Source organism: Oryzias latipes, chromosome 13 (genome assembly GCF_002234675.1).
Source record: "Oryzias latipes chromosome 13, ASM223467v1".
Lineage (NCBI taxonomy): Eukaryota > Metazoa > Chordata > Actinopteri > Beloniformes > Adrianichthyidae > Oryzias > Oryzias latipes.
Window position 1 is genome coordinate 14,683,668 of NC_019871.2, and position 13,466 is coordinate 14,697,133.

At 41.8% G+C, this 13,466-nt stretch overlaps 2 protein-coding genes across 3 annotated transcripts in view; both read left to right on the plus strand.

Moving 5' to 3' along the window:
- The window catches only part of arhgap35 (Rho GTPase activating protein 35), a 58,962-nt gene extending 55,090 nt beyond the window's left edge, over positions 1–3,872 (plus strand). The window contains exon 8 of the mRNA XM_004075657.4: positions 294–3,872. Coding sequence (XP_004075705.1) covers positions 294–789 — 496 coding nt within the window. The 3' untranslated portion in view covers positions 790–3,872. The remainder of the gene's footprint in view (positions 1–293) is intronic.
- Positions 3,873–7,505: 3,633 nt separating this feature from the next.
- npas1 (neuronal PAS domain protein 1) overlaps positions 7,506–13,466 on the plus strand; it is an 89,424-nt gene continuing 83,463 nt past the window's right edge. For both annotated transcript variants that reach the window (XM_020708259.2, XM_020708260.2), the window contains exons 1-2: positions 7,506–8,156; positions 8,238–8,367. The gene's annotated coding sequence lies outside the window, so the exon portion shown is untranslated. The remainder of the gene's footprint in view (positions 8,157–8,237; positions 8,368–13,466) is intronic.

Sequence of the window (13,466 nt, forward strand, 5' to 3'; positions counted from 1 at the left end):
TGTTTGGATTTACTCCATTTCTTGCCATAGAAAATCATAACCTGTCTGGTTGAAAGCCTTGATTTCCACACAGCCACGTTCCTTTTTTGTATTTTGTACTGTTTTTAAATGCACTTGTTGTGTGTTTTTGAACGATCTCACCTGCCTGTCCTTCTTTCTCGGATGACGTGCAGTGCAGTGACAGCTGAGTGAATGCTTTCTTTGGCCAAAGACATTCTTGGAATGCCAACAAAAACTCGATGTCAACAACTTTCAGACGTGAATGTCATTTGTTTGGTGTCTTTGCTTGCTAGGGTCAGCCAGCACAGCAGGACCAACTTGATGACCAGCGAGAACTTGTCCATCTGTTTCTGGCCCACACTCATGAGGCCAGATTTCACCACCATGGACGCTCTGACTGCCACTCGCACCTACCAGACAGTCATTGAGAGTTTCATCTGCCAGTGCGCCTTCTTCTTCTACAATCAGCCCCTTGCTGACGCTCTCCCCGGTTCCCCCTCCTCCACCCCGTCTGGGGGTGGGACTTCGGCCTACTCCTGCATGTCTGGAGGCCTCTCATCTTCACCGGCTCTGTCCCCAGCACCATATGTTCGGCCTTCCACCCCCCCAGTGATTCCCCATTACGGTCCACCTCTGCATCATCATCATCATCACCTCCACCACCACCACCATCATCAGCACCAGTCCCCGTCCCATTCCCCTCCTGCTGCCCCCCAGTCCCCAATCCCAACACTGCTACCAGCCTCTTTGCACCACCATCACCCCCCAACGGAACAACACACACTGTGAACCAGGGATCAAGAAAAACAGAGAGGGTGGTGGGGTCAAGCTGGCAGATGATGTCATTTAAACTGATTCATGGGTTGGAAAGACCAAACTGAGGAAGAATTCAAATCTGAAGCGGTGAGAAGTGAAGTTGAGATTGGGAAAGATGCAGTATGCACAGGCTCACATGTTTGGGAGAAGACTGGGCATTTATGAGGGACTGCAAAAATATGGGCGTATATCTCAGACCAACTTTGAAGAACCCACAACTTTAGACTTTGTTCCAGAGCCTCACTTCATCTTTTGCCTCATAGTGAAACCTACACAGAAACACTAACAGAGGAGAAATGCATCACCAGTAGCTGTTAAAGGAACTCGAGGAGAAACAAATATCTAGGGAATGTGAACTCTTATATAGGACTGCTTCAGCTCACAGACGGACCGAGTGGACATTAACCTCCACCAGCCGCTTTGCCTTGAACACTTTGGAGGGGCTGCGGTCGGGACGAAGTGGATCAATGAGCGCGTCTTGAACACATTTGTTTTGGGTTTGTTGGTTTTATTTCATGTGTAGAAAACTCGTTCAAGAACGTCCTGCTACTACCCACCCAACAGGATATTCTGTGCAAACAGCTAACACAATCCTATTTGTTAGTCCTTTATACAGACACACAGGAAATGTCCACTTTTGCCATGCAACTTAGCCAAGCACAGAAAGAAAAGGAAAAAAAAAACACTTGAATTGACCTTATCTGCTGGGCAGCAAATTGAAGAAAGACTGCAAGTGCTTTGGATGCTCTTCCCCGTCGTGTAAACTTCACTGTGTCCCTCGTAAACACTTAGAGCAAAACAAAATGTGAATTTTTAACTCAATCGAAATCTTCATCCACCACTTCCCCACCTTCCTGCTGTGTTTTTATTCTTTTTGTTCCTTTTTTTTTTTTTTTAGAGTGTTTTGTTTGGGCCTTTCTGTCAGTGAGTGTGCAATTTCATGGTGTGTTTAAGTGTGTGTGTGCGCACCTGCATCCACGCCTTTTGGTTTAATCGGCCTTTTCCTGTGTTGGATAGATAGTGGGGATAATTCTAGTGTTGGATGATTACCTGCCATGTTTCTTTATTTCATGCTGTGCCGGTTTTACAAGTGGAGCTGCGGTTATTTTTCGCAGTGAGGACCATGTTCACAAAAGCACTTTTCTGAGCACTTTGAGGGCACATTTTTTAAATTGGATCTGTCATGGACGTGAAAAGCTGCTTTGACAGCCCAGCTTTTCTTTCGGAGTCCACCACTGACATCTGCAGGAGGGAAATGGGGATGACTTTGATTTCTGCATGGGCGTTGCACACTGTGGTTTTCTTGCTAAAGGCTGCAGCTGTGAAGGGTATTTGGACCTGTGCAAAAAGTGGAATAAGGTGTGCTGGGATGGGCAAAAGAACAGCTCAGAGGAAGATTTTCACATCCATTGTTTAGTTGCAAAGCAAGCCAGTTGATTAAAATCTCTCACTGTCTTTAGTTTCAAATTCTTACTTACTCGTGGAAATCAAATGAGCATATTTGGTGTATTCCAGTCACAGAAAAAAATCCTCTTCATAATTATACAGATAATTTCTGAGATAATGTTGTTAATAATTGGAATCTAAAGTGAGAGCTGGAGGTCTCATTAGGCATTTTACCTTTGGGAAGAACAGGTAACCACTATGAATCATGAATGGAGTCTGGATGGACACAGAAAATGACGCACAAAAGCCCCCCCAACCCCCCTTTACTCATTTCCTGTGCAAAAGAGCCAGTCGGGTCAGAGAGAGGCAGCAAAGGGAACAGACAGTCCATTCATCCATCTGCATGACTGGAGAGAAGCATCACGGAATTCCTCGGCCCATCCTGCTGTTGCCGTAGAAACCAGAGGATGCGGCTGAAGGAGGACCTCAAACCCAGATAAAAGCAGGTTTGTGCGTGTTTGCACGTGTCTTTGGGTCTTGTGAGCTTGATGGAAGAGGCTGTGGACGTGAGCATGTGAAGATGTGCAGCAGGTGCCCCCCCCCCCCCCCCCCCCTCAATGCTTAATTACATCTGTGTGTCTCAACTCAGTGGCCAAAATGTCCAAAAGAATATTCAACTGATCAGTCCATGCAGTCCTTTTTTCCCTCATTGGGGACTATGTTTTTGTGTGTGAGACTCAGGAATGGTGTGTGTCTGTTTTACTTGTGAGCCAACACAATATCAGGATGTTTTTTGAAAGATGTCCAGACAGCAGTTATCCCAAACAAACATCTAACATTGAATGGAGGAACCAGCTCTCCTGGTCATTACCCTCTTGTGCATCTGTTGGCTCATCCAGATTACACAAACACACACACTGATGCTCAGAAAGTGTGTGCGTGCTGGGGGGATGGTGGGGGTTGAATGGGATCATTATTTGGGAGACGGGGAGGTAGGAGGGGTAACCACTGGTACTTGTTTAGGAACGCTGGCCAGTGTATGTGTGTGCTGACACTGACCTGACTGTGAGGCAGCCAAAGACTGTGGAGAAATGCACTGGGGGGGAGATGGGGGGGGGGGGGGGGTGAAGCAGCAAAGTTGTAACTTAAAAAAAACAAACAACAAATTTACAAATGTGACTTTTGTTCATTGGCTGCAACCCTTCTGTTTTGTTTTTCCTTGCAACGATGGTGACCGATGTCTGTTAAGTTAAATAAGAAAAAAAGCAGAAGTACATTCAAATTGATGGTTGTTGGTTGATCAGTATGACATGGGGTCTAACACACTTTCCCTTTAGTCAGCGGTGATTGAAATCTGTTTTTTATGCGTTATCTTAATTATAAAAAAGAATTCACAGCATTTTAAATATATTTTTTTTTGTGAACAAATGAGAGAATGGCCCAGTATAGTGCATGATTTCTTCTTGAATAAAGGAAGAGGGCTCCAACACTCTCACTATTTAAGAGCTTCTAAAAAAAAACATAAGTGGGGGTGAAATAATGAAGTACTGTAAAGTAAAAAAGAAAAAAGAACAGTTCTTCATGTATAATTTGTCTTGATGGAAATGGTGTATACAGCAAGGCCTTATGTGATCTGTATTATAGTTAATAAATCAAATCTTGTAAATGGCTGAGCTTTTTGTCTTTATTTCACACTTGACTAGAAATGATCTGGAAAAATAACCTTTTTGTTACGTCTCATACCCAATACTCTATCCATCTTTCCTTCTACAGAACCTGCTGTATCTTTTGTTTGGGTCACGAGGTTCCTGGAGCAAACCCAGCTGCTGTTGGGCAAAGGCAGTGTACACTCTGAACAGGTCGCCAGTCTGTAGGACCACATGCTCACATGCACACCGAGGGACAATTCATGGACACCAATTGACCAACAAACCATGTTTTTAGCTTATTGGAGGAATCCAGAGTGCCTGTAGAAAACCCGCACATGGACGAGGAGAACAAACGTCACAGAAAGGTCCCAGCTGGGATTTGAACCACAGCCTTCTCACTACACGACTATGCAGCCCCCAATATTCTATGAATTAATACAAATTGACAAAGATCTCTACTTTGATGAGGGGTCAAAAACTTTTTGTGTCTTGGGCCTTCACCTAATTATAAAAAAAATGGAAAAAAGACAGAAAATGTGTTTCTACATTGATGGATTTATTTAACTACACTTTAAAAATGTATCCATGAGAATTTGGAAGCCTCGTTTTCTGACCTGTGAAAGTAAATTCTGCAGGAGTTTTCGTTAGTTTAAAGCAGGAAATGTCTAAGATTTTAGTTTAAACAGTGTTGATCGTTAAAAAGTGAGTCATCCCAAATGTGTTGTTTACATCTTTTATTACCTGCAGCAGTAATTATCCTTTTTTTTCATTTGAAGTAATTCCACCGTTAATGAATCCCTCAATAGTTAGAAATGTCATGGATAACTTCCAGACTCAATAATTGGAGAAAAAAAATTGCTTTGTAAAACTAAAGTTAAATGAATCGTGTGCAAAAGGTGGCTCAGACATGCAGGCATTAAATCAATCCATTCACTTGATGGTGTTTATGTGAGGCATCAAAGAAACTTCGGTTTATTGAAAGGAACAGATTGGGAGGTCAAAAAAATTCCAATGTCTGATCTGATGCATCCACGAATGAGAGCCGAAGGGTTGTTCACATTTGCATTTGCTCTTATTTGTTATGGAGAATCCTGCTCAGAGGGACTGGACCCCCGGGTGTCCTCCGGAGGGGCTTGCTCTGTGCCATTTCGCAATGCTTCAGGGGACCCCGGTGCCTATGAGGCCGGTGTGAAGGCTTCACTGCCATTTCATGGTGCCCTCCTCTGACCTTTTCATAGAGTCAAAGCAAAGGAAATCCATGTCCATGACCTTTGTGGTGCATCCCTCCATTCTGGCCCATGAAAGGGGGGGGGGGGCAGCTGATTGGGGATGAAAAGGGCAGGCCTGTGTGCACGCAGGAACATGACCCTTGAACTCCAACCTTTACGGAGCATCATGAGGGAGAGGGCAGCCAGAGGCTTGGTAGGAATGTGAGGATCATCGACTTTGCCTGATGGCAAGTGTGGGATTGAAAACAGTCACTACACTCAAAAATGACAATTAATCAAATAAGCAGGACTGGCATGAAGTTTGACGTCTTCATGCTCACCATTTACCCCCTAAGATTGAACCGCACTGTCATTTTCCCCGTGCAACGCACATTTCTCCTGTGCGTCTGCAAGCACGCCACTAGGCGGCTGACTTGCCCCGCGGTACCTGCGCAAAAGGAGCCGCGCGCTCTGGAGGATGGAGCGAGCGCGCGGCTTGGACCTAATTGATTGGGTCAAGGCTTGGATGTCAGCGGTGCGACGACACTTTAATCCCGCGCTCAAAGCCGGATGAACGCGAGAAACGAGCATCTGAAGATTTTCCTTTCCTACGCTGAGCTCCACTTCCACTCTCACAGTTTGAAGTCGGAGGAGGAAATGGGTTTGACTGAATTCCAGGGGCTCGGGGAAGTAAGCCTCCGAATTAGAACAAAAGGACTTAATTTGAAGTTAGTGATGCTCCGTATTAGAGGCTTCTTTGGTGAAGGCTTGGCCTTAAAGTTCTGGGAGACACAGGAAAAGGAGGAGGAGGAGGAGAAACGTGCGCGGAGAAGAAGAGACGGCTCTTATGATGAGTCGAGGCACGTATTTGCGCTCAAGCGTGTCTTTCTGGGCTCGGAGCGCGCAGCCGCGCGGCGGCGGCTATTGAATTCAGATGCGACCTGTCTCTCCGCTACAGGTGGAAATGCTCTTATCAATACAGACTGTCCGAGCCTGAGTCCGGGCCAATCCGTCTCATTGATGATTTTAGGTGCTACACCCCCCCCCCCCTCCCTAAGGAGCCCAATTGATTAATGTCTGGGTCACCGTGCTATTTCCATATTGATACCTCGATTGATGACAGCGCATCAGCAGCGGGCTGTATTGACCAGCCAGAAGGTGATAGGTTTCAAACTGCTGCGAATATGTATTTTTGAACGTTTATGGTGAAGTCTGCCATGTTAGGGGTAAAAGGGAGTGTCAATTTGAGGGCCACATGCTTTCATCATGAAAACAACTTGATTATTTATGCCAAAAAACAACAACACAGAGACCTGGCTGAAACTGCTGAATACAAACGTGAGCTGCTGGATTGTTTTCATTTAAACAATCATGTTTCAAAAGTAGGCATATTTTAAAACAGAAGTTTTAAAAAGTATTATAAGGAGCAAACCATTGGAAGTAATAATTAGGAGACACCTGGAAGGCCGCTTTTAACCATTAAAATGAACCAAAAAAAAAAACCAAACATATTAATTCCAAAGGCAAAAAGACAAAACATGAAGTCATAAATAAAAGGTACCAGGAGGTAACACCAAGAGGACAGCTTTTATGGTCTAAAAATAGGGTTGCAGTGTTTTTTTATTTAAAAAAAACAGAAAAAGAAATCTTGCAGAAAGATAGAATTTATTTAACATAAAAGTGAAAATAACTTTCCTGCAACAAGTTTTCTCAAAATTCCAATTAAACCTGGAATGTGACAGACGGGAGTGATGTCTGGAAGCTCTCACCGATTGCAGTAATCGATCAGAGGATTGTTGTTCACCTTTCGGCATATCCCTTCAGGGGTCACCACAGCGACCCAGTCGCACAGGTGGTTTGGCAGAGGTTTGACGCCGATTACTATACTGTATTTTATCTAGGGACTGGCACAGGGAGAGACAGACTTGGCGAGGCTCATTGCGCCCTCTGGGAAACGCACCCTGGTTTCCCATGCAGCAGTCACACAGCCAACTAAGCTATCCAGCCACTAGTAATTGTTCAGAGGATATCATTGATTATAAACAAATATCTAGGTTTTTTAGGCTTCAGAACATGACATAAATGCAACCCCTCCCTCCATTAAAAATGTCCTCAAACTTACATCAAAACTGGTCAGAGGTGAATAGTAAAGCACGACTTAAAAGCTAGTTTTTTTCAAACTTAAACAAAAGTCCATGCTTGTATAATGAGTATATATTTTTTCCAGTGATTTCTATTGGAGGACATGCAGCCCATGTGACCCACAGTCAGGTTGTCGCTTTCCAAAGTTTCATTGAGATGGTTTTTTTCAGCACTTCCTGTTTGGCCAGCCTCTTTGCTGGAGTATCCAAGTGTGGGAGGCTATATTTTCTCCATGAGGTCAAGTACGCACACACAAACATACACACACACCCACACAAGCACAATGCATAATGCAGAACAAATCCACAGAGAGCTCCAAATTGTGAAACCAATTTTGAAGAAGGCGTCATTTACAGGATGCAGAGACAACAGCATGATGTGAATTTGTTGTGGAGATGGTGTTAGAGGTGCAGCACATTTGGTGGAGGTGATCGTCAAGGAAAACAAGGCGCGGTGCAGAATCTGAGCCACTTCACAGCTGAAGGGTCAAAACAGATCCTCACCCTTCAGGTCCCTGTGAGAAGCATCAAGAGCTTCAATGTATATTTGCTGATTACATCTTCTGAAGTGGAAGAAAAAATGCAAATAATAAATGTATGAGCAACGTGCTTGTTTTTTTGCTTGATTAATTATGCCGTTTAATTCCAGATCCACCACGCTGCTTCACCGTATAATTTCCCAGTGGTCTTTGCTGTTTCTTCTCTCGCATGCACTCTCTCTCCCCCCCCTTTTTTTTTCCTTATTGCAAAATGAATCATGGATCCAGCCGTCTGTACCCCGGGGAAAGCGGCAAGCTGGTGAATGGGCTGACCAATCTTGAAGCATCGGAGGCAGACGGAGTGGAGCCTTTTGTTGTGCACAGCGCTCATCAAGTTAGAAGACAAATACCGATTTGGCCTGGAGAAAATAAAAGATTGAGTGCAAGGGCACAAGATAACCTACTTCATCCTTGTTTGTCAGTGTTTTTTTTCTTTTCTATTTTTGTTATGTTAAAATTTGTTCTTACTTTTCTGTGTTTTCCATCTCGTCCAATCAGGCTGGCAAAAACGGTGTTTATCTGAGTGGGTGGCAAGAGTTTTAGTGCCATTCATGATGTCAACTGGGACCCTGACTGCTCCTCTATTCCCAGCCTGGATGACGGTCTCTCAGCCTCTTGACAATTCCAGGTTAGCCCTCTTTCCCTGCTCCCCTGGCCCTTCTCTTCTCTTCCCTCCCGCTTTCCTCTCCCACTATCCCATGGGCCCCACTGAGAATACTGCTCAGATCCAGGCCTCTGAGCCCCAAAGCCGGTCTTAATCCTTTTCATCGATCGTCCTGAGAATTTCCTCCTCAGCGCAGCAGGCCCGGCTCCCCGGTGCTCACACTCCTCCATCCTGCTCAGCCGGCGCAGAAAACAGGGCCTGGCTTGTTACCTGTGCCTCCTTAGCAGGCAGGTCTTGCTGTTCTAATGGTGTTGCATTGAGCACTACAGCTGCTGTGGGACAGGCAACATGTCAATATTTAAAATTAACTAGCACAATCTTTGTTTCTGCTCTTTTCAAACACAACGATGCGTCAAAAAAAGGAATTTCATTGTTTTGTAACTACGGTTCTACCTATAGGTTTAAAAGAAACTGGCATTGAGTCAAACACTAATGGAATTAATGACAAAGACTAATGCTAGGAGAAAAATACACTTTCTTTATTATCAGGGAATGAATATTTGGGGAAAGCAACTTTAAAAAAATCGCGTACAGGGAAGCTACTGTTTGTATATAAAAATGAGGACTTGAAATCTTTGCTTTAAATCAGTGCCACCTACAATCAGTCCATTAAGTCACATCAAAAATCAGTTTCTGATTTGTGATTTTACTGAGTTATGATTTAGTTGATAATGTAACAAAAGAATCTGAAACCCGTTCATCAGACTGTTGCAGTCATCTACTTTTGAAAATCCCAAATAAGACAATTGGAATTCTTCCAATTAAACTAATTTCTGCTTCATTGCATACTCGATCATCTGCTTTATCTTGTTGTTTTGACATCAAAACGTGCATGAAACGACAAAAAGATTTCAAAAATAGCACTGTAACTGTTAGGAAACAGAAAACAACATGAATCAGATCTCTTTTTTTTTTCCAAACACAGCAAAAATGGTATGAAGGATTAGCTCCATTCTAGCTTTTTTCCTGGTTCTATCAGCTGCTTCATCTCTATATATCTATGTTTAGGATTACATTTATAATAGAAAATAACTTTTTTTTAATATAAGCAGCTACATCTGCAAACAGAACAAAGACAAGCTGTTGGTCATAGTAACCAACTAAACAGACGTCCAAGGAGCCTCAATAACTGACTTATATATGTGTATATTAGTGATTTTTGCATTTTAACCAGATCTTTGTTTATTTAAAAAATGAGATTATAGTGATTAGCAGTCCAATAAAACTACAATAATTCTTTTCTTTGTCTCAAAAAACACAACATCTATTACACTGAGGATCATTTTCAGGAAGTCACAGTGAATTTTCTAAATGTTAGTGACTTTATGGCCCTAACAAAAGACATTTCCATTCTATAGAAGAATTGTTCCTGAAAGCTTAAAAGCTAAAACAAAATATTTTAATTTAACAACCTCTTTATTGCAACTTTAAGAGGTAGACTTGAAGTTTGTGCACACGGAAATTGGGCTCTTTTCTTGGTCGGATATTGAGGAACAAAGTTGCATTTGAATGTGGAGAGGTTGCCTATTGCCAATGCCAGTTTGATAACAATATCACTAAAAGTCACTAGATGTTTTCTTCTTATGGCTCTGTGTAGATTTTATACTAACTTATTCAGCTATCTTCTCCCAAAGGAGTTACAACTGTTTAGTGGAATCTACAAGATTTATTAATAAAGGTTGTAACTGCAAAGCTGAGCTGTTGTTCTTGTCAAAATGCAAACTGGATTTTGCTAAAGATACTAACTCATTTGTGGCCAGATATTGGTTAAAACACGTTCCAGCCACACCTGAAGCAGGCCTTTTCTTTAGAAAAAGACATTTATTTACAATAAACCATGAAAATATACATCGTGTTGGACGAATGATGAGACATACATATGTCTATCATGATTTTGAGTCATTCAGGTTTCTCAGTTTTAAACCAAAGAATCTACTCAGACGAGCGTCTCCTTTAAAGTCAAGTTGCCCTGAAGAACAGAATCCTGCCATTCAGAGTCACGTTACACTACACATCGTTTCATGTTGTTTTCAAATGGGATTCATCGTTTGATGAGGTAGAAAACAAAGAATTAAAGTGGAGGGGTGTTGAACGCCTCGTTGCATTTCTGCTGAAGCGCCTGCGCGAGCTGTTCATTATTTTCAATGTGTCTACACAGGTTCAAGCTGCCGTGCAAATGTAAATTTGACACAAGTTACGCTCAAAAGTCTCTGAGGCATGTTATTATATGAGAGAGCACAGAGTACCTGCTGTCAGAACTCACACTGGTTCACATAGTAAACTACACTCTAACTACCCAGATTGGTAGAAAAAATTACTCAAACGCATAAGTTTCCTTTGTCTGGAGTTTAATAGCAGATATTGTCAAAGTAAAGGCGAACTTCAAGGGAAGCCAACATCCCATTTTCCTCTCTCTCAGTTTTCACATTTATATCATTCTTTAAGTTCTGACAGAAAAGTTTTTTCTTTTCTTTTTTTTAAATCTTTGCATCCAAACAGTCATTTGTTTCTTATGCTTCAGCACAGTATCCATCAGTGCATGTGAGGATTTTCTTTACCGTCCACATCAGCATTAAGGACTCTAAATTCTCCAGAGCCAGCAAAGCGTGGTCCGTTTTCTTCCAACCCTTCTGTGTTAAGCAGGGATGTGCACAAGATTTTAGAGAGGCAGGGGCTCAAAGTCAGAGAAGGGCAGCAAAAACATTATGTTTGCTCCTTTAAACAAAAACGAAAATTTAGTAAAATAAACTGCTAATAGATAAATACTCAGTTACTATAGGTGAAAGTGATAGAATTGCACAATTTTACTAAATGAATTATTGTCAACATGAGTTCACTCACTTCATCATATCACTGGAGGCTATTTATCATGGCACAATGTGATGCATGATCAACATAAATCAAGTTTAATACAGATGGTGGTATTTTAAACACAGACATCCTACAAGTTTCATCCCCAGAATGCTGCCATTTTTAATGATATTTAATGTTATCATACTGTTGCAGTGAGGAGTTTGCAGTTTAGTGGTTAGTGGTGTTTTTGGTCATGTTGTGTCTCTATCAGTCACTTCAGGTTCATGTTGGTCATTTACAGCTGTCCTCATTTCTGTTCATTGTCTTCAGTGAGTAAAAGTGTCTGGTTTTCAGTTCTGCGTTGTCATGTCATCTGCTATTGGTTTCTGCACAGTTTTGTCCTGTTTAGGTTTATTTATTAAATTTTTACGTTTCTGCCTCCAGGCCCAGTTTCCTGCATTTTGCCTCCTATACTCCAGTTCCTGACAGCTGCATCCAATGTGACTCTGGTTCTATGCTGGGGTCACGGCTAAACTCTCCGTTGCATCTAATCCTTTAAACACAGGCTTTTTGGATGTGCTTAGAGTTTGGGGTGTAATATCCCTCCAAGCCCCTAAAATACTTAGAAATCAGTTAATATCTCCTTGAATCCATCTTCTCCTTTGATATATTAAGTGTTTCATAAGTATGCTCTTCCTGACACTATGTTTACTGGGCTTGGGACAGGCACAAGCAGGTCACTGATTTGTCCTATTGAGGCTTCAGGCATCTTTTTTTATGTTTGTCCATCCTTGTGTTTTTTGTCTTTAATTTTTTGTGTTGTTTTGTTTGTTTTTTGTGGGCTTTATTGCTTTGTAATTTTTATTTCTTTAGTTAATTTTGGATTTTTGTGGGCCATCACCTTTTGAGAGGGCGTTGCCCCCCCCTTGCCCATGCCTGTATCCGGCCTTGTTTGGATCGTAATGGGGGAGGGGGGAGTTACTAGATCCAATTCTCTTACACAGTTGGCACCATTGTAAAGGAATGGACTGTGTATGAATGTGTGTGCACGTGGGTGAATAGGACTGGGACTGTAGGAAGGTAGTAAAGCACAATTTAAATATACACCATTTATCATTAGCGGTGGGAGGGGGAGGTGGGATTTGTCAAACTGAAGTGGTTTTCAACCAAATACCATTTGTGAAGTCATACACAGAAACACAGTAAATTTAGATTCTGATTTTTGATTATATTTAGTGTCATGCCAAGATGCGTATCTAAAAAAAAATCACTGAAGTGATGATAGGTCTACTGTAGTGTCTGTAAACGTTTTTAATAATCTTTAAGAAGCAAAGATATATTGTTTATGCTGGTCTCCAGCTCAAACTTGCATTCCGGTTCAGAATGACTGATTTGAAGGTCTTCATCATTCTCAGTCAGGCTATTTACTGATCAAAGGCTACAGAAGTATTTGATGTTGAGGACGGATCACTTGAAGGGATATCCACTTTAAACATTTGAAAGACATAAAGACATTTTTAAACTGGTGTCTTTTGACAACATGCTAGTGATGCAACTGTTAGTACCAGACATCATCATCATCATCATTTTTTATTCAAGCGGAACTGTTGGTTTTCTTTTCTTTTTGAGAAATATCTAGTTGTGATCTTGTCAGCATTCCACAATTGTTATGCATTAAAGATTTTTTAACCACTTCTGTCACATTTGTCATCCATCATTTATTATGACTGATGTAGAATCCAGTTTGACTACAGCAGAACAAACTGTCTGAACAGTCACAGAGCTACAACAGCAGCTTCTTTTAAGGAGGAGGGGGGGGTACCACATAGCTTGTCTGTTGACCTTACATCATCTGCACCTCCTCACTGCTCCTCGTCAGTCTACTAGACATCTCACTATGTTTTCTTTATTTACCCTTATTTAGATTCTCAGTGTACTCAACTTTGAAAAAAAGGTCCTTTACATTTTTCTGACTGACAGTTGTTTCTATTTTTCACTGGATTGTTGCTGAATGCTCCCTGAGCTTGTTCATCTTTATGTAAATAACAAACAGTTACTTTGAGAGGCATTTTCCTGATAGTTACTAACCGATGTGTCATTGCCTTACTAGTGTTACAAAACACATTTTTGTTGCTTCGTAAATTGTTCCTTCATTATCTTTTTACACCTTTTGTGTGTGACTGTCATTAACTGCTCTTTGTTTTTTCCCAAAAAAGGTGCATGCGTTCACAATTTTACACAAGAACAGCTACAAAAACAGAGGTCACGTG